At 39.3% G+C, this 19293-nt stretch overlaps 2 protein-coding genes across 5 annotated transcripts in view; one reads left to right on the forward strand and one right to left on the reverse strand.

The window, feature by feature from the left end:
• TPD52L1 (TPD52 like 1) overlaps nucleotides 1–19293 on the forward strand; it is a 35295-nt gene that overhangs the window by 704 nt on the left and 15298 nt on the right. The gene's annotated exons all lie outside the window — the stretch shown is intronic.
• Nucleotides 1469–19293, reverse strand: part of HDDC2 (HD domain containing 2) — a 43519-nt gene continuing 25694 nt past the window's right edge. The window contains exon 6 of the mRNA XM_083731532.1: nucleotides 1469–1489. Within this exon, the coding sequence (XP_083587658.1) occupies nucleotides 1485–1489 (5 nt within the window). The 3' untranslated portion in view covers nucleotides 1469–1484. The remainder of the gene's footprint in view (nucleotides 1490–19293) is intronic.

A 19293-nucleotide genomic window follows, 5' to 3' on the forward strand; every position in this document is an offset into this window, starting at 1 on the left:
GATAAGCCAAATAACTGGACTGTTTTAGTGTGTGACATGCTTGCATGTTGTGTGCATAGTAACAGCTGTGGAGCACAATCCTGAAGTTGAGTCCCATTGTGTTCAGTAGAATACATTCCCATGTAAGCATGCATTGTTTAAGCTGCCATCCCAGTTACTTTCCAAGCAAGATCCATTCGCCACCACCCTGAGTCAGGAATAATTCTATTGTCATTCTTTATCCTCCTCCTTGCACTTAGTGTAAAATGTTTCAGTAATGTGTTTTTAAAACGCACCCTTTTTGTACACTAAAACAGCAACAGCAGCAACAACAACACACTTGCATTTTCCACTAACATTTTTGGTCCTCTTCCTGGGATAGGAGTGCTGGTTACCTGTCGCTCACAGAACGAAAGTTTCTTTGTTGACTCCAAATGTAGTGAAAGCAATAAATTTAATTAATTAAATTTAATTAAAGGCTCTCATGGGCTTTGAGGATGAAACAGCTTTCACAATACCTTCTGAAGTTTTATTTTGCTAATGATCATCTGGTTGATATATAAACCATCTTTCCATGAGGGTTATTGCAGTATTATCTCCCTAGGGCTTTGCTTGGATTGCAGCATAACAAGCTTGGCAATTCAAAGCAAATATACTGTTGTAATACTGCCTAAAAATCTACTGCTCCATAAACCTTATTCCTAACCAATAGTTTTCTCTGTTTGCTGTGTCTATGTACACATCAGATTTATGGCAGATTTTATGCATTTCAGCTCGATATGGGTAGCATTAAAATGTTTGCTATTAAAGGAATATCTAGTAAAATTAGAGCTTTTCCATGCAGCATTTGCTTCTTAATGACCTCTGTCCTCACAGTGGAAAGTATAATCCTCTTCTTATGACTCGGTCAGTCGCATGCACACTGCTGAGTTGTTTCTAGGCCTAGTAATCACAGCGGAATGTTCTCCACCTTGTATTTTTAAGTGAAAAGCAGCACTCTTCTATCTCATTAACATATCTGAAAATGTTTGATTTCATTTTCTTGAGGGAGAAATGTGCATAAACTTCTTCCAACAGCCTTATCACAAGAATAAAATTTTAGAGCCTCCTTGTTGATTAAATATATATGCTAGTAATTTGTCTCAAGGACAATGCAAGTGGTGTTCTTTAAAACTGATCATTACTTGTCTTTGTTAATCATCTGAATCAGTGTTAGAAACTGAGACATGAAAGCTAGGAGCTAAATGGCACCTTAAGCCATTTATGGGCACATAATAACCCATTTAAAATTATGGGTGCAACAATGCCCATATATCTAGGTACACATTTTTATAAAAAGCATACAAAAGCTGGAAATGAATGAACTGCAACTAAAATATTATGTTTATTTTTCACATGGTCTAGTCCTTCCCCTAATATTCTTAAGAAGGTCTCTTCTCCAGTCTTCAGAGTAGCTGGAATTGGGGTGGCAGAAAAAGGTCCTACTTTCCTTCCACTCTGCAGTTTTAATCTGAAATTAAAGTACAGTGGTACCTCGGGTTACAGACGCTTCAGGTTACAGACTCCGCTAACCCTCGGGTTAAGAACTTTGCTTCAGGATGAGAGCAGAAATCGTGCGGTGGCAGCGGGAGGCCCCATTAGCTAAAGTAGTACCTCGGGTTAAGAACAGTTTCAGGTTAAGAACAGACCTCCAGAATGAATTAAGTTCTTAACCCGAGGTACCACTGTATTGCTCCCAGAACTCAGAAACTGCCTGCACTAATGACATTCCCCGTCACAAAATGCGCCTAGAACAATGGGAGTTTCAAACGCTGATCTGAATGTAATTGGGCTCTGTTCCACACCTCAATTCTATGTTTATTTATCTAGGAGTATTGATGGAATCTTAACTACCAGATAGGCCAGTTGGGATAGGTTAGGTCAGGATGTGACAAATCCTCACCACCCCACAGCTGAGCTGGCCTGAACCCAGTATAAATGACTTTAAAACAGTGTGGAGGTGGGGCTGCCTTGGCATCTCTCGCCCTGTGCTCACAGCAGCCTGGGCAGAAGGGGAGGGACAGACAGATGGTTGCACTAGCTTGCAGCTGGTTCAGCCAACAGGCCTGGCTCAGATACCAGGCTAGCTTAGCTCTGTCCCTTCACTGCCCCCCCCCCCATTTTTGGCCTCTGCTTGTGGGCAGAAGGGTAAGGATGTGTGCCAGCAGGGTGATGCTTGCATCATTCTGTTGTTGTTTTTTTTTAAAAAAAATTATTAAAGGTTTTCTTAATACAACATAAAAAAGCAAACAAAATAACATATAACATATATCCACATTTTCTTCACTTCTTTGGAATTCCTCACATCTCTCGTTCCTGCGTTCTAAGTTTTTCGAACTTTACCCAGCAATTTATCACCTTGTTTCAATTCTTATATTATAATTTCCAATATTGTGTCCCTAATTTTAGATAATTTTACCCAAACCTTAAAAGCTTAATTTTAGCATAATATTTATCCAAAATTTGTCTTTTCTTATATTTTCATTTATCTTCATATTCCTTTTAACTATCTTAATGGTGCCATATTATTAATAATCTTACATCTTTCTTAACACTCATACAATTTACAATATTTTTGTAAATAGTCCTTAAATTTCTTCCAGTCCTCCTCCACAGCCTCTTCTCCCAGGTCTCGGATTCTGCCAGTCATTTCTGCTAACTCCATATAGTCTATCAGTTGCATCTGCCATTCTTCCAGTGTGGGCAAATCTTGGGTTTTCCAGTGCTTGGCGAGAAGTATCCTTGCTGCTGTTGTTGCATACATAAAAAATGTCCGATCCTTCTTTAACACCCTCTGGCCGACGATGCCTAAAAGAAAGGCCTCTGGTTTCTTAGGGAAGGTATACTTAAATACCTTTTTCAACTCATTATATATCATTTCCCAGAAAGCCTTAACTCTAGGGCAGGTCCACCAGAGGTGAAAGAACGTTCCTTCAGTTTCTTTACATTTCCAACATTTATTATCAGACAAATGGTATATTTTTGCAAGCTTGACTGGGGTCATGTACCACCTATATATCATTTTCTTTCATATTGTCCTGTGCCCATTTTATCATAGCCGATTTAACCGTTTCATCTTGTGTATTCCATTTTAGCAGCAAGTTATACATTCTTGAAAGTACCTTAGTCTTAGGTTCTAACAATTCCGTTTCCAACTTTGATTTTTCCACCTGGAATCCTATCTTTTTATCCATCTTGAAAACCTCTTTGATCTGAACGTAATGTAACCAATCTCGCACTTTATCTTTTAGTTTCTCCAAACTCTGCAACCTCCAATTATCTCCATCTTTTTCTATTATTTCCCAATATTTCGGCCATTTGGCCTCCATATTGAGTCTTTTCCGGGCCTTAGCTTCCATTGGTGATAACCACCTTGGGGTCTTATTTTCCAATAAGTCTTTATATTTTATCCAGACATTAAACATTGCTTTCCTGACAATATGGTTCTTGAAAGCCTTATGAATTTTAACCTTGTCATACCACAAATATGCATGCCATCCAAAAACATTGTTAAATCCTTCCAGATCTAAAACATCAGTGTTTTCAAGAAGCAGCCAATCTTTCAACCAGCAGAAAGCTGCTGATTCATAGTACAGCTTCAGGTCTGGCAGGGCAAAGCCCCCTCTTTCTTTAGCATCAGTTAGTATCTTGAACTTGATTCTGGGCTTTTTGCCCTACCAGACAAATTTGGAGATATCTCTTTGCCACCTCCCAAAACACTCCATTTTATCCACAATCTGTAAAGTCTGGAACAAAAACAGCATCTTTGGCAATACATTCATCTTTATAACAGCAATTCGTCCTGACAAGAAAAGTTTCAATCTTGACCAAACTTCTAAATCCCTTTTAATTTCAGACCAGCACTTTTCATAGTTATCCTTAAATAGACTCATATTCTTCACTGTTATATTTACCCCTAGGTATCTTACTTTTTTAACCACATTTAACTCTGTCTCTTTCTGAAACCTTTCTGATTCTAAAGGTGTCAAATTTTTTTCCAAAACCTTGGTTTTCTGCTTGTTAAGTTTAAATCCCGCCACCCAACCAAACTCCTGAATCAATTGTAATACCCTTTTCGTACTAGACGCTGGCTCCTGTAGGGTCAAAACTAGGTCATCTGCAAATGCTTTAAGTTTATACTGTTTCGCTCCGACCTGAATTCCTTCCACCAACCGGTCTCCTCTAATCATATTCAAGAGCACCTCCAGGACCGAAATAAATAGCAAAGGGGAGATAGGGCAACCTTGTCGTGTTCCTTTTTCAATTTTGAACTCTTCCGTCACCACATCGTTCACTATCAATTTAGCCTTTTGTTCCGAATAAATTGCCTCTATCCCATTCTCAAACCCCCGTCCCACTCCCATCCCTTCCAAATTTTTCTTCATAAACTTCCATGAGATGTTATCAAAGGCCTTCTCCGCATCTATAAATATTAACACTGCTTTTGTATTGATATTTGTTTGCAAAAGTTCCAAAATGTCAATAATATTCCTTGTATTAGCAAACAAATGTCTACCTGGGAGAAAGCCTGCTTGGTCCTTGTGAATTACTTCATTTAACACTTTTTTAAATCTGCTTGCTAAAATGTCTGCAAATATTTTGTAATCCACATTTAGGAGGGAGATGGGGCGGTAATTCTTAAGTTGTGTCTTTTCAGTTTCTAGTTTGGGTATCAATGTGATGAAAGCTTCTTTCCACGACTCCGGTGCCTTCTTCCCCTCCATAATTTCATTGCAAACCTCCATTAATGGATGTATCAAATAGTCTTTCAATGTCTTATAATATTTGGAGGTAAGCCCATCTGGCCCTGGAGATTTGCCCAGTTGCATGTTCTGAATGGCTTCTTCAATCTCTTGTTGTGTTATTTTATAGTTCAGGATTGTTCTATTTTCCTGAGACAGCCTTGGTAGACCATTCTTTATGAAAAATTGTTCTATCTCCACCTCGTTTTGCGGCCCTTGTGTATATAGTTGTTTAAAGTATCTCTGGAAACACTTTCTGATCTCCACTGGGTTCTGAATATTTCTTCCTTCAATCTCTAAATTTGTGACCGTGTTCAGTTTTTGTCTCTTTTTCAGCTGCCATACTAACAGCTTTCCACATTTATTTGCCGATTCAAAAGATCTTTGTTTCATTAACTTAACTTTCCATTCCACTTCCTGATTTATCAATTTAGAATATTGTGCATGGTAAAGTTTAATTTCTCTTAGAATCTCCTTTGACTTTGGTCTCGATCTTAACTTCTTCTCACATTATTTAATTTTCTCCAGGATCTTATCCTTTTTCTCATTCTGTGCTCTTTTCTTTATAGTGTTCTGTTGTATCAGAAACCCCCTCATAACCGCTTTACTTGCGTCCCAGACGGTTCTTTTTTCCACCGTAGTGTTCAAATTTATCTCAAAGTAGTCCTTCAAAGCTTTTTGGGCCTTTTTGATAATCTCCTGATCTCTAAACAAATTGTCATTCATCTTCCATCTGAAGGAGCCGGTTGGAGTTAGTCTCATATCCATCTTTACGGCATTATGGTCGGAGCAGGTCTTTGGGCAGATTTCCACTTTTTTTGTCTTGGGTGCCAGACCTCTAGTTATCCATATTTGGTTGATTCTTGTCCATGTCAGTTGGGCTTCAGAAAAGAATGTTCCTTCTCTTCCCAGGGGGTTCTTTGTTCTCCAAATGTCAATCAAATCCATATTGTCAGTCAGTTCAAAAAATGTTTTAGGTAGTCTGCCATCTTTTGTCACATTTTGGCTATGTGACTTATCCATGTTGGTCGATGCCACCCCATTCATGTCTCCCATCATGATGATGTTGTCATAGTTCAGATAGTCCAGCATTATCTCATGCAGCTTCTTGTAAAATTCCGATTTCCCCTCATTTGGCGCGTAGATTCCTAATATCAAAAACTTTTCTCCTTGATTTTGTATCTCAATTGCCAAGATTCTTCCTTGCTCATCTTTAAATAAAAATTTTGGTGACAGGCTCTCTTTTCCATATATCACCACACCTCTTTTCTTGACTCGGTCCGAAGAGATAAATTCTTGGCCTAATCTTTTGTTTATTAACACTTTTCTGTGGAGCCTGGTCACATGTGTTTCTTGCAGGCAAATAATGTCCAATTGTTCTTTTTTCAATATGTGAAATATTCTTCTCCTTTTTTCCGGAGAGTTGGCGCCATTGATGCTCCAACTCAGAAGTTGCAGAGACATCCTGGACAAATCTGTTATTGCTCTAGTGGTGGTATCTTTTTCTCCTGGTCTTCAGACCCCGAAGGTGTAGGTGCAGGCGATGGTCCAGCCCCTGAAGGTCTTTCGATCCCTTTCTGAAGGTCCTCTCCGTAGGTACTCAAAATTTTTTCTTTATCCTCAGCTGTTTTAATTTTCACTTTCTTCCCTCTGAATGTAAAAGATAATCCTTGGGGAAATTCCCACCTAAAAACAATTGAATTGCTCCTCAGCAATCTTACTAACTCAGTGTAGGTGGATCTAAGGTCCAGAAGTTGTTTTGGGATATCTTTGTAGATCTCTGCTCTTTTATCAAAAATTTCAAGTGACTTTCCATAATGTAGGCCTAGTATTTTGTCCCTTTCCTCCTTGGATCTCAAAGTAATCAAACAGTCTCTGGGCCTGTCTTTCCTTGTTAATTTTCCAAGTCTAAAAGCAATCACAATTTTAAAGTCCTTTTCTTCCTCCAAAGGCCAAAACTTGGAAAATTCCTTTGTCAGAAACTCAATTAAGTTCCCTTGTTCAAGTTCAAGTTCTGGTATAGACCTCAATCTCAAGTTATTTTCCCGAGCCCATAGTTCAATCATAGACAGATAGGCCTGTTGTTCTCCAACCTGCTTGTGCAATGGTCTTACCTCCTGCTTCAGTTCAGTTTTTTGAATAGCTTCCTCTGCCAATTTCCAATTTTCTGCGGTGGCTTCAAATAATTTGCCAATTGATTGTGCATTCAAAGTAACTTGTTCAGTTAATTTGTTAACACTGGCTGTATTTTGATCAATCTTTGCCGTTTGCTCATCCGCTTTTTTGTCTAAAGCTTCCAATTTTTCAAATATTTTATCTAATACTGAAGCAGATCCTCCTGCTGCCATATCCTCTAACAAAGGTTGCTCAATTCCTTCTTCTACTTCCAAAACAGCAGGGACAGATGAGGAGCTTGTGGTGGACTTCAGGAGACAGAAGAGCAATGTCCAGCCACTTCTGATTGATGGGGTCTGTGTGGAGAGGGTAACAACGTTCAGATTTTTGGGTATTGAATTACAAGAGGATCTGTCCTGGAGTGTCAACACAAGGGGGCTTGTGAAGAAGGCGCAGCAGAGACTGTACTTTTTAAGAATCCTAAGGAAAAACCATCTTCCGCAGAAACTGCTGCTTGCCTTCTATCACTGTGCCATTGAGAGCGTGCTCACTTATGGCTTATGTGTGTGGTACGGAAGCTGTACTACCCAGGACAGGATGGTGTTGTGCAGAGTTGTTAAGGCAGCAGAGAGCATTGTTGGCTGCCCACTCTCCACCTTAGAGCAGATTTATGCCACAAGGTGCCATAGGAAGGCACTGGACATAGTAAAAGATCCATCGCATCCTGGTCACTGTCTCTTCGAGCTCCTGCCGTCGGGACGGAGATACAGGACGATGATGACAAGAACGAGCCGTCTCAAGAACAGCTTCTTCTCCAGAGCGATCTCGGCCCTGAATGGGAAACCTGGACTTTGAAGTCATCTAATCTTCCTTACTATATTATATTATATTGTTTTAATTAGTGTTTTTATAGTTGTTCTGATTTTAAGTGGAGTGCCCTATCTGGGTGGATGGAGCAGCCAAGTAATTTCGTTGTCCCTGAGAGGGGGCAATGACAATAAAGATATTATTATTATTATTATTATTATCTACGCGGCTGTGAAGTTAAAGTCAGAGTTGTTTGTTTTGCTTTCGCTTTAGCCGCTCTTGTTGATCTCCCAGTGCCACTCATTCCAGTTCTGTCTACTGGTCAAGGTCAGACTGAGTATGTTCCCATGGGAAACCACCAGCCCAGAGGGTAAACAACCAAATAGAAGGAAAAGAAAAAGAAAGCAAAGTCACATGCAGTTGTAAATCCAAAATCCTCTAGAGGGAGCCCAATTATGTTTTGAGGGAGGAAATCAAGTTATTAAAGTCAATTATTTAGAACTCCAAACTTTTCCAAGTTCCAATACTTCTAAAACAATGTCCATACAGCCTTTAGTTTCCAAAGAACCTTCAGTTTCCCTGTATTTAGCAGAGTTGGTCTCAAAAACATAACAATGTCTCAGCAAGTGACAGATAAAATGATTCAATATAACAGTTCCAATAGCACTCAGCTTGTAACAGCACAAAGCAACAAAGTGTCAAAATTTGCAATCTGACAGTTCTGTTAAATAGGCAGTCCGACTGCCTGGGTTTCTCTGTAGATTTGTAATTCCAGCAGAAAAGGTAAAGCACAGTTCGTATTAAGAAGTGAATCACTTAAAGAGTTAAGTCCTAAACACAGCTCCAATAGATGTAAAGATTGATTGCCTTTTAGCGCCTCTTCAAAGGCTCCAAGCTTCAAAGTCCTTTGCTTTGAATCTTAAGCAGAGACGAGAGACGGACTTCCTGGTTGCGTCTCCCGCTTTTAGCCGAATTAGCAGTAATTTAGCCTCCAAATCTTTCCTTCTTTTCTTACTCACGGGTTGTTGTTTTCAAATCGGATGTTCCCAGGAAAAGAGGTCAGCGCTCACCGACAGCAGCTACGCGGCTTCACTCCACAGAAAGAGCGGTCGACTCACAGCAGCGCGCCAACCCTTCCACGTTCCGAGACCCCTTACGGGGTCTCTTCTGCGTTTCGGGGGGCGTTTCTGGTGCCCGCCGAGTCCCACGGCCACAGGCTTTCGCTGCCTGTGGTTTTCCGACGTGGGTCTCTGCTTCGCCGTAGCGGACGACCCGTTTCTGCGGAGCTCCCCCTTCACAATTAGAAGAGGGCAGCCATTGTCGTTAGCGCCGCCTCCGGAAGTCCGATGCTTGCATCATTCTGGAGGCAGTGGGGGGCCAGCAGGGCTGGGCATCAGTACAGCTTTGGCCATTCTAACACATACCCCTGCCAGCTCAGGTCTGATTTGCCTTGCCACCCTGGAATATCTGTTCCTGCTGGATAGGGGGCAACTCTCCAGTGCAAGTTATGCTGGTATAGAGGGCAAACTGTATCCTAACTCTGTTCATTTGTGAGTTTCATCCACAGATCTTGGTGTAATGCCTAAGGAAGACTTCTTTGTATTTCAGCAGGCATTTTATGGTTTTTGTTTTTAACTGATTTTTGTTGTCATTTTAATGTTACTGTGCACCACTTAGAGACTAAGGTGTTAAGTAATACATCTACGAATACATGCAGGTGTAACGAAATTCATCTCATAGGACAGGCAGCAAATGAATTATATTGCCACTCCTCCACCCCCACCCCCCGCTAGATGCAGTTAGGCTGCAACTTGTCTTACACAGGAGAGTTGTCCCTTCATATCTTCACTGGTTAGGATTGCTCTCTAAGCTTCATTGCACTCAGCTGAGTACAATGAATTGAGCAATAATCTGTACATGGTGTATAGATGTATGTATAGTTGAAGAAATGGTCAGCATGTAGAGCCACTGTCAATTGTAAATCCCAGTTACGTGCATCTACACAAGCACAATGTTGCCCCAGCACCTTCCTGTGTGTAGTGAGTTTTATGTACATATGATTGTAGCCGAAGCACACACACTTTCATACCATAAGATGGAATTCAAATGTAAGAAAAATGGCAGATGGGCAGCAACTTACGGATGATCGCTACAAAAACGTAACTGCGTGCACCAGTTCAAACCCTTTAGCCCCTAGCCCCAAGAGCCATTTTCTACATTCCTGCCCTGTGATAGCTTCATGCACAGCCTTCTCTCAAATATTGTCAGATTAGTGTATAAATGCTGTACTATAACTTGCTTTCCTATTTAACAGATGTGAGCCTGGGAGAAGCTTTTGACTGACCGCACAGCACACTCTTATCTGCAGTTTTACTCAGTGTGTGGCATTTAATTATTAATTGTAGATCTAAATGGGCATCAAAGGCCAGAGCACTCTCTGTTCACCTCCCTTATAGTGTTGGCAAAATGACTTAGCAGTTAAACCTTATTTTGAGGGATTACCCAGAATACATGAAGTGCCTGTACTGCTTACATGCTTTCTACATATTATTATTTATTCTGCGGGGCCTGTAAAGGGGTATTTAATTTTTTGTTGTTGTGAAAAGGTTATGAGGGGAGGAAAAGGTTGGTGTATTGTTTGGTACCCACACAGGGAACAAGCATTTTCAAGTAACAGGCATGCTCCTTGAACCCTTTGTTTAGTGGTTTAAAGAAGCTGATTAAACAAAATGAAAGGGTTTGAACTGCAGTTCTTGGCTTGTCTAATAATTCTAGCTTGGATTGCAGCATAATGCGTTTCCCCCCATTTTTGGCTTGCTTCCCATTTTGCAAATGGAATTCATCAATAATATTCTGAAGAATTAAATTCTTCACCACAAAAGACAACTGGGAATATATTAAGAGCTGATGAGCTGCAGCATGTAATTTGAATTCGTTCATATCTCAATCTCACAAATATCCTAGTTATCGCCATGTCAGATTTGATAGGCCTGTTGTACTTGGAGCCAAACTAGAACAATCTGCATCTGTGGCCATACTGTCTAGCTCTAGAGTCTGAGGGAGGCTCCCTCCATTGACTTGGCTGGACTAACTGTCATTTGGCTCCTCCCCCCCCCCAAAAAATACTATATCCCCTGATGATTATTTTTAACATGGTCATTAACCATTTATGTAACCGGTGCTTAATTTGTAAACTTATATATTTTTACAGTGCCGAGAATGCTTCTGTTTGTTATTACTATACAGTGGTACCTGAGTTACAGACGCTTCAGGTTACGCGTTTTCGAGTTGTGCACCACGCCAAACACAGAAGTACCAGAACAGGTTACTTCCGGGTTTCAATACTTTTGCATACACGCCAAATCGTGACCCGCGTGTGCGCATACGCGGTGCTGTGCGTTGCGAACATGCCTCCCATATGGATCACATTCGCAACCCGAGGTTCCACTGTATAATATTTTTGCCTCAGAGGCTAGTCCTACTCAGAGTAGACTCACTGAAATGAAAATCCAAACATTAATTTCAAAGGGTCTGCCCTAAGTAGGTTTTAGCTGGATGTAGCCTGTTATTATGACTGAAGCATCTTACTCAAAAAGATCTGCACAAACCAGTTTATCTGAGTGCATTATTTTCAGGGTTGGGGGACACTTTTATTTTTAATTGCTTAATCATATGGGACTAAATGCATTATGTTGTAAGGACCTTTTATTAGAATTATAAAGTTGGAAGGGACCCAAGGGTCATCTAGTCCAGCCCACTGCAATGATCAAAGAGTCAACAACTCTGGGGAACCTTCCCTAAAAAAGGTCAAGGACTTTGGGGTCCTACCCCTAAAAAAAGGTCGACAGCTCCTGGAAACGGGGGGTGGGGTGGGGTGCCGGAGAGATCTTTGCATCACGGTGCCGGATATGCCCGATATGATTCCCTGCCAGGAATCATCAATCCAAACAAGTTAAAATCAGAAGCCAACTTTAAGGCTTGTTTGGAAGCTGTTAATTGTAGTTCACAGTTTGGACATGAACGGGAAGCTCTGTTTAATTGGTACTTGCAAGTTTATTTTGTCACTTGCATGAAAAAAAGAAGTGAAGGATAAAGGAGCATGCAGAGTGAAGTGGTGCGGGTGTATGCGGCTTGGGCACTTCCTAGTTTATTCAGCCAAAATTTGATTGTCCCAGATCAAACAGTCATTTTGCGGAAGAAATGTTGAACAACTTTGTGCATTATTAATTATGTCAGCATATACTTTACTTAAAAATCAGTTTGAACCAAGAGTTTTGTTCCACATTTTCTATAAAATAGAGAATAGAAATATTTCCCAGGCATTCTGATATGCCAGCAAATATAGGACAAAACCTTGAGGGTTTAGATATTTGCTTTCTTGTATTTGTTGTTATGCAGCTTATATTTAAAGCACTTTGTGAGTCTCATTTATCAAGTAGTAAGGTTTTAGCTGGAGCTTTCCCTCTATCTCCATTCCTTTTCTCAACTTGGAGAGTTTACTTTTCCCTTGGTTGACAGGGTAGTCTATGACTAGCTGCTCTTTTTTAATTTTTAGAGTAGAGTTAATTGTAATGGTTGTTAATATTTATATGCTGCTTTTGCAACGGCCAAGTTCAGCTCAAAGTGGCTCAACAATAAGTATTAACAAATACAAACAGCACTTCCTAATACAAAAGAATTATATAAAAAGGTATAATAAAACACAATAACTCAACCAAAACAATATAGAATAGCAAAACCACAAAATATGAATCACACACACTGGATAAGTATTAGGAATGCCAGTTAACCCTGCAACCAAAAAGGGAAAGGACCAGAATTGAACAAGTGTTTTGACAAATCCAAAAGGAGAAGATTGTTTTACTTTATTGAGAATCATAAAGATTGTCATTCTCTGCCATCGGCCTTTCTTTCCTCTTTTTATAGAGTTGATGTGAAGATTCCAGTATCTGTGTTATATGAATAACTTTCTTGTTTCCTCTTATCTGTGGGTTTGGGTAAGAGTTCTTCCACTGTCAGGGAGAATGTCACATTTGCTAACATTTTATTGGCCCTATCCTAGAAGTGAGAGCCGAAGCAGCCTAATACAAAGTGTCCTCAATCTCTGAAAAAGTGTGAATTATGACAATGAGTCCAGTTTCCTTTCTAAGTTCATCTGTTCCTCTTAACGTCTGTTAACTACGGTACAGTTAACATCTCTAGGCCTAATGGAACCATTGCTCAGACTAGAACCTCTGTATCATTCAGGGCCCTGGATTAATGGCGTTGTCCTGAATTAGAATATTTTCAGTAGCATTACTTCCCCCAATTTGCACAACATCACTCTAGCAGTTAATCAACAAAGCAATGGCAATTTGCTTTTAAAGAACTATTGACTTCAAATATTAGTTTAAGCAGCAGGAAAGAAGTATAATAAGTCTATCCACTGCCTGTAAAGAAATGATATTGTTCAGTTGGTTGAGTACATATTGCTGAAGGGTGGCATTTTAACTAAAATAATTAAGCAAATGTGAGAGCATTTGGCAACTACCCATAATCAAGCAGCTGTTTGGGAGGAAGCAGAGAACTCCTGTAATTTCCAAAGTTTCTTTATGTGTTGTTTCTTTTGAATGCACTTGATGTGCCATTTAAGTTGTCATAAGGTCTGAATTAATTAGGTGCACAAGCTGATGATAAAGAAGGTTGTACATGTGATGGAGAGAAATAGAAATGTAGATCAGGCAGCAACAGAGAAACATATGTTAGCTGGGTCAGCATGTGCTGTACTTCATGGATAATTTGAACCTGACATTTTACAGTATGTCTCTAATTGAGCTACCCCATGCACCACAGAACTTCTCACTGTATTTTCTAAAATATATACAACATGTCTATTAAAATCCTTTATGTTTGTGACATAGTTGGGCAATGCCTGTAAGCACCAGTTAAGATCATTGGACCAGTTGTTTTTTATGACTACATTCAAGAGAAGGAAATTTCTAGCGTAACTAATTAATTGTGCAAATATCTTTCCATAGTTTCATCAGTCTAAAGTAATATGAGTTAATGTGAGTTGAAAGCCAGTGTGGTGCTTAGCTGTAGAAATCCCAGGGCTAAATATGCACTCAGCCACACCTGTCTCACAGGGTTGGTGTGAAGATAAAAATTACCTTAGATCTATGCAAACTTTAACTCTTTGGAGAACAACAGAATACAAATGTCAAGGTAAAAGGCTAGATGACAGTCCTTTTCCCCTCAGTTACAGCTAAATAGGAGAGCAAGAAATAAGTTCAAAGATAAAGGATTTCCTAGCAAACAGTTTCTTTTCTGTAATCAGGAGGGTCACAATCCATAAATCACTGATTCCACACATGTGCAATTTCTTTTCCTGGGAGGTGGGCTTGCATTCTTGATGGTGCTTCCAAGGCTGATGCACTGAAATTTATTTTCTATTTTTGCTTATCACATCTTCCAGTTATGATGGTGGTTAGTGAAAAGGCATACCAAAGAAGGAATCTATTCCACTTGCTTATTTTCCTATATGTGATTAAGGGGGGATAGGAGGATCTTTTTTACATCTCTACACTCTCCAAAAGTTAGCTTGCTGCTGAGAAAGGAGGAGCCTGCCTGTTTCGTTGCTTCGTTTACCTTCCCAAATAGTCCAGATAAAAAGACTGACATGTGGTGGTATGAATTGAGTTTCTTCAGACTGGGATCAAGTATGAGGCCTTCAAGTTGCGGCTGGTGCAGGCATGATTATTGGGAGGCACAGAATTATTTATGGGCTTGAAAATACTGGATAATGAAAAGTGGCAGCACAGTACTTGTGCTTGACATATTGTTTCAAATCTAGACAGGTTTTCTTGCTGGCATTTTTGGAGCTCTGGAGAGATATCCCCCCCCCCCATCACATTGTCACAGTGATGGGTAAACTCTGTTGTCATGCTTCAAGGTATTTAAAAGGATTGAAGTCTTGTGCCATTTAGAATATGGTCATCTGTTAAGAGGAATATTAGCAGCACCATTGAAACAATGCTGTAACTGTACTGATACCCTCTTGGAAGGATCGTGCCACTCAGAGATCCATTCCACCTGATGGGAGCCATGTTAGCTTTAGAAGTACTGTGTGATCTGCTGTGATCGGCAAGGGTATTGATTCTATTTTGCCCCTCACAGGGTTTGCCCCTCACAGGAGTTTTGTTGTCATCATAGGGATGATGATGATGTTGATGATGATCTGTTATACTCTGTCCAGGCATCCCCTTTCCTTCTGTGGCAGCTATGTTCTTTAGAATCAACACTGCAGCAGATCTAGAGGATCTAGGCTGTTGACGCAACCACAGTGCAGATCAGTTTAGTACAATAGAATCAAATAGTTCAAGTGACTTGGGTGTGCTGATTTCAATTCCACACCTTTTGAATTTCTGTTCAGGTTTCCTGGTGGCTAGATGTCTTAAAAGTGGATGTGTGGAGTGGGGGAAAGGCTAGTGGCAGCCAGACTGAAAGTGGCTGGCTTTGAATAGTGACAATTTGGTTATCCATATGTCATCATTGTATTAAAATACATTAATGAAGTAATATCATAACAGTAGAACTTGAAAAATCTTGAGCCCTCAATTGATCAGGTGCATAGATATCTGGGCCTAGCATCTAGGCTTTGAAACATGTTGCCAGTCCTAGATCCTAGAAATACTGTATTTACTCGAGTCTAATGCACCATCAAATCTAATGCACACCTCAATTTTCAGAACCTTGAAACCAAAAAAAGTATTTGCTGAGAATGCACTGTAAATTTGCCATTGAATCTAATGCACACCTTAATTTTCGCAACATATTTTGGCCAAAAAAGGTGAGCATTAGATTCCAGTAAATACCATATGTCTTAGTAAGTGTGAAATGAATGTAGTGTTTTGTATTAAGTGCTTCCTGTTTGCCATCCATTTACATATTGTACTTCCTACTGGAATCTAATCATTATGAAATAAATAGCTGCATAAAAAGCTATTTAGGCATAATGTCATGCATTTCAAAGAATGTTTGAATAGTATTCTGATCTGTTGCTTGCAAGAGGAAGGTTAGAAAGGTTTGCCCTGTGACATATGGATGCCTTTTATTATTAAGTTTTCTGAAACTGAGCAACAGAAAAGCTGCCTTGGTATAAAGCTGCAGAGAAGCATGTTTACCGTATTTTTTGCTCTATAAGACTCACTTTTTCCCTCCTAAAAAGTAAGGGGAAATGTGTGTGCGTCCTATGCAGCGAATGCAGGCTGTGCAGCTATCCCAGAAGCCAGAACGGTAAGAGGGATCGCTGTGCAGCGATTCCTCTTGCTGTTCTGGCTTCTGAGATTCAGAATATTTTTTTTCTTGTTTTCCTCCTCCAAAAACTAGGTGCGTCATATGGTCTGGTGCGTCTTATAGAGCGAAAAATACGGTATGTTATACTGAAGACAATTCTGGGGATTTGGGGGACAAAAGATGACTTCACAAAAGAAGATTTTTCAAATTCGGGGAATACTGTATTATGGCTCATTTGATTTCTGGGAGCTATCAAGGGTATATCTAGAGTGTTGCTCTTGATGGGACAACTCCCTCTGAAGAAGCCAGTACATAGCTTGGGAGTACTTCTGGATCCTTTGTTGTCACTTGAGGCTCCATGGCCTTCCATCAGCTGTGCCCATATCTGGACAGGGACAGCATAACTTCTGTCATGTAGTTTCTGGTAACCTCTAGGTTAGATTGCTATAATGCACTGTGCTTGGGGCTCCCTTTGAAGCCAGTTCGGAAACTTCAGCTGGTGCAGAATTTGGTGGCCAGGTTGCTCATCGGGGCAAGACGGTTTCACTGATCCTGACCCGACTGCACTGGCTGCCAATTAGTTTCTGGGCCCAGTTCAAAGTGCTGGTTTTGACCATTAAGCCCTAAATGACTCAGGGCCACAATACCTCAAGGACTGTCTTTCATCATATGAATTGATTCGGACCCTGTGATCAGCATCTGATGCCCTTCCTCATGTGCCTCTCCTATGAGAGATCCGGGGGTGGCAACATGAGAATCAGTGTTTTCCGCAGTAGCTCCCCATTTGTGGAATGCCCCCAAGGAGACTTATCTGGTGTCTTCATTACATATATTTTGGTACCAGGCAAAAATGTTTCTCTATAACCAGGCCTTTGACTAATTTGCATTCTGTGGCCTTTTAAATGTGTTTGTGGGAAGGCGGTTATTGTTTTTTTGTTTTTATTATGTATTCTGTATGTTTTATCTTGCATTTTTATGTTGTGAACTGCCCTAAGACCTATGGATGAAGGGCGGTACACAAATAATAATAATAATAATAATAATAATAATACACCTTCATTGGGTTTGAACAAATGTCATCTGCAGTTTTCGAGGGTTTATATAGGAATGTCTAGAGATTATTTATTTGTAGGGGTGAATCAGTTGGGGACACACCTCATCTGTCTTATTGGTTCATTTTTACAAGGAACAAATAACTAAAAATATTTGGCTCAGTTTCCAGCTGGACATGATCATTGGTCCATTTGACAGAAAATGGATTTCAGCTTGCTGGTACTGATAGAATAACAACAGGGAAAAGTGGCTGTATTTACTTTCAAGGTGGTGAAATTGCAGAAATCTTAAATGGAAATAGAAGCTATAGATTGCTACAAGGATAAAAAGAATCATATTTTGTGTGTTAGAACTGCATTTTGTGGATATTAGGAATACCAATACATCCAAATTGGTGCTATGGTGTCCTTATGACATTCTTATTTCTGTTAGGTCAAGACAAGAAATATACACGCAGATGGCAACATTTGGGAACTGGGCTGCTTGTTGCTTAGCAGCATATTTTAAAGGGAGAGTAAGAATATGAGTATAGAACAAATTCTATGTTCAGTTTACACAGGTCTGTTTAAAGAGAATATTCCTTCTTTTGACAAGTTGTAAATGGAAATGTCATGTGAAGCTAAGAGGCTAGGTACATCATTCAAGTATATTTTATGTACAAAATAAAATAGATTGCAACTTTTAGGTCTTGTCTATGGAGCGTGGAGGACAGGGTGCAGATGATATTTGTGCATGTAAAAAGATCCCAGATTCAGTTATTCTGTGTTGCGTTTAAATCATTTTTTACAGAAAGACTCATTCTTGCTGGTATCATCTTAATATTTACAACCAGATGAAGGTTTCATTTTTGGAATAATACATTTTCAGAGTAGTTTTTACAGTTATATCAAAAATTACTGATTTGGTTATACTATTAGAAATACATAGACTGATAATTATGAAATTATGGTGAGGTTTCATAATTTAACTGTTTATATTTGGACAACTTTTCTGCTGTACTTTATTGGAAGGAGAAAAATAATCATTTCCTTAATAACAATTTAAACAATTTACTTAACTAAAACAATAACATTATAGCATATGTATCCATATTTGTTAACTGATGTAGTTAAACAATTTTTTAAAAAAGTTTTAGCACACATGAAAAACTTAAACTAATCCTTATTTCCTGATGTTAATAGCCTTTGGACTATAATGTAACGTAAATCGAAAACCATCTTTAGAAAGATTTTTCCTCCAAAAGCATTTTATTTTAAAAATCCAATTTAAATAAAAAAAATTATTTAAATAAAAAAACTGATTTAAATTTTTTTTAAAAAAATGATTTTTATCCAGCCTGGTTCCCACTAATTTTTTGTGACAAAACTTGTGTTATAACATCTCCTAGCAGAAGAGTGGATGCTCTCAATAAAATAATTTTATTTTCAACAATGTGTTTCTCTTTTCCATGTATATAAGTGGTAATTAAAAGGTATATATTTCATTATTCAAATCACCACATTTTCCAGCAAGGTAACATTGTGGTTATATTCTGGGTGACTGTACAATGTAGATTGTACACTGGTGCTTCGGTAGCTCTTTCATATGGATTTTTATTTCTCCTGTACCAATTGATTGTGTTTTGACTTGAAATGGCCTTTCTGGAAACAAAAGACTGGTGTGCACATGCTGTGAGCTATGTGTGATAATCCACTTGGCTCAAAAGAAGAGCCCTGCTGGATTTAGGCCCATCTAGTCCAGCATTCTGTTCTTACAGTGCCCAAACAGATGCCTAGCAGAAGCCTGCAAGTGGGACAGGAGGGCAATTGCACTCTCATATTCTGCAAGTTGGGATTTGGTATTCATCTGATGTACATAACTGTTTTCCCTTGTACATATTCTAAAGTGGGAATAAAGAGTCATTGTGGATCAAATAAAGAAGTCCCCAAAGATATTTTGATAATCAGACCTAATTTTACATCTTTCCAGTACAATTGACATAAACTGATGTTTTTGTTGCTGTTTGTTTGAGTGTGTGTGTGTGTGTGTGTGTGTGTATCTCATATACATTATTTCAGCTTGTTAAATATTTAGACGTTGGCTGCTCTGGGTTTTTTGTTTGCTTTGCTTCTGTTCTTTTGCTTTGTTTTATGATTTGGTGCTGAGTCGCTTGCTGAAAATGGCAGTAGCAGTGCTGAAGTTAGCAATGGATTTCCAAATTGTCAAGCAGAGGTCTTTTCCACCTCTGGAACCTAATCGCCTGTTAATTAGATATCATCTGACTCATTCTGCACACAAAGCATTT

This window comes from Podarcis gaigeae, assembly GCF_964106915.1.
Source record: "Podarcis gaigeae genome assembly, chromosome: 3".
NCBI classification, from domain to species: domain Eukaryota; kingdom Metazoa; phylum Chordata; class Lepidosauria; order Squamata; family Lacertidae; genus Podarcis; species Podarcis gaigeae.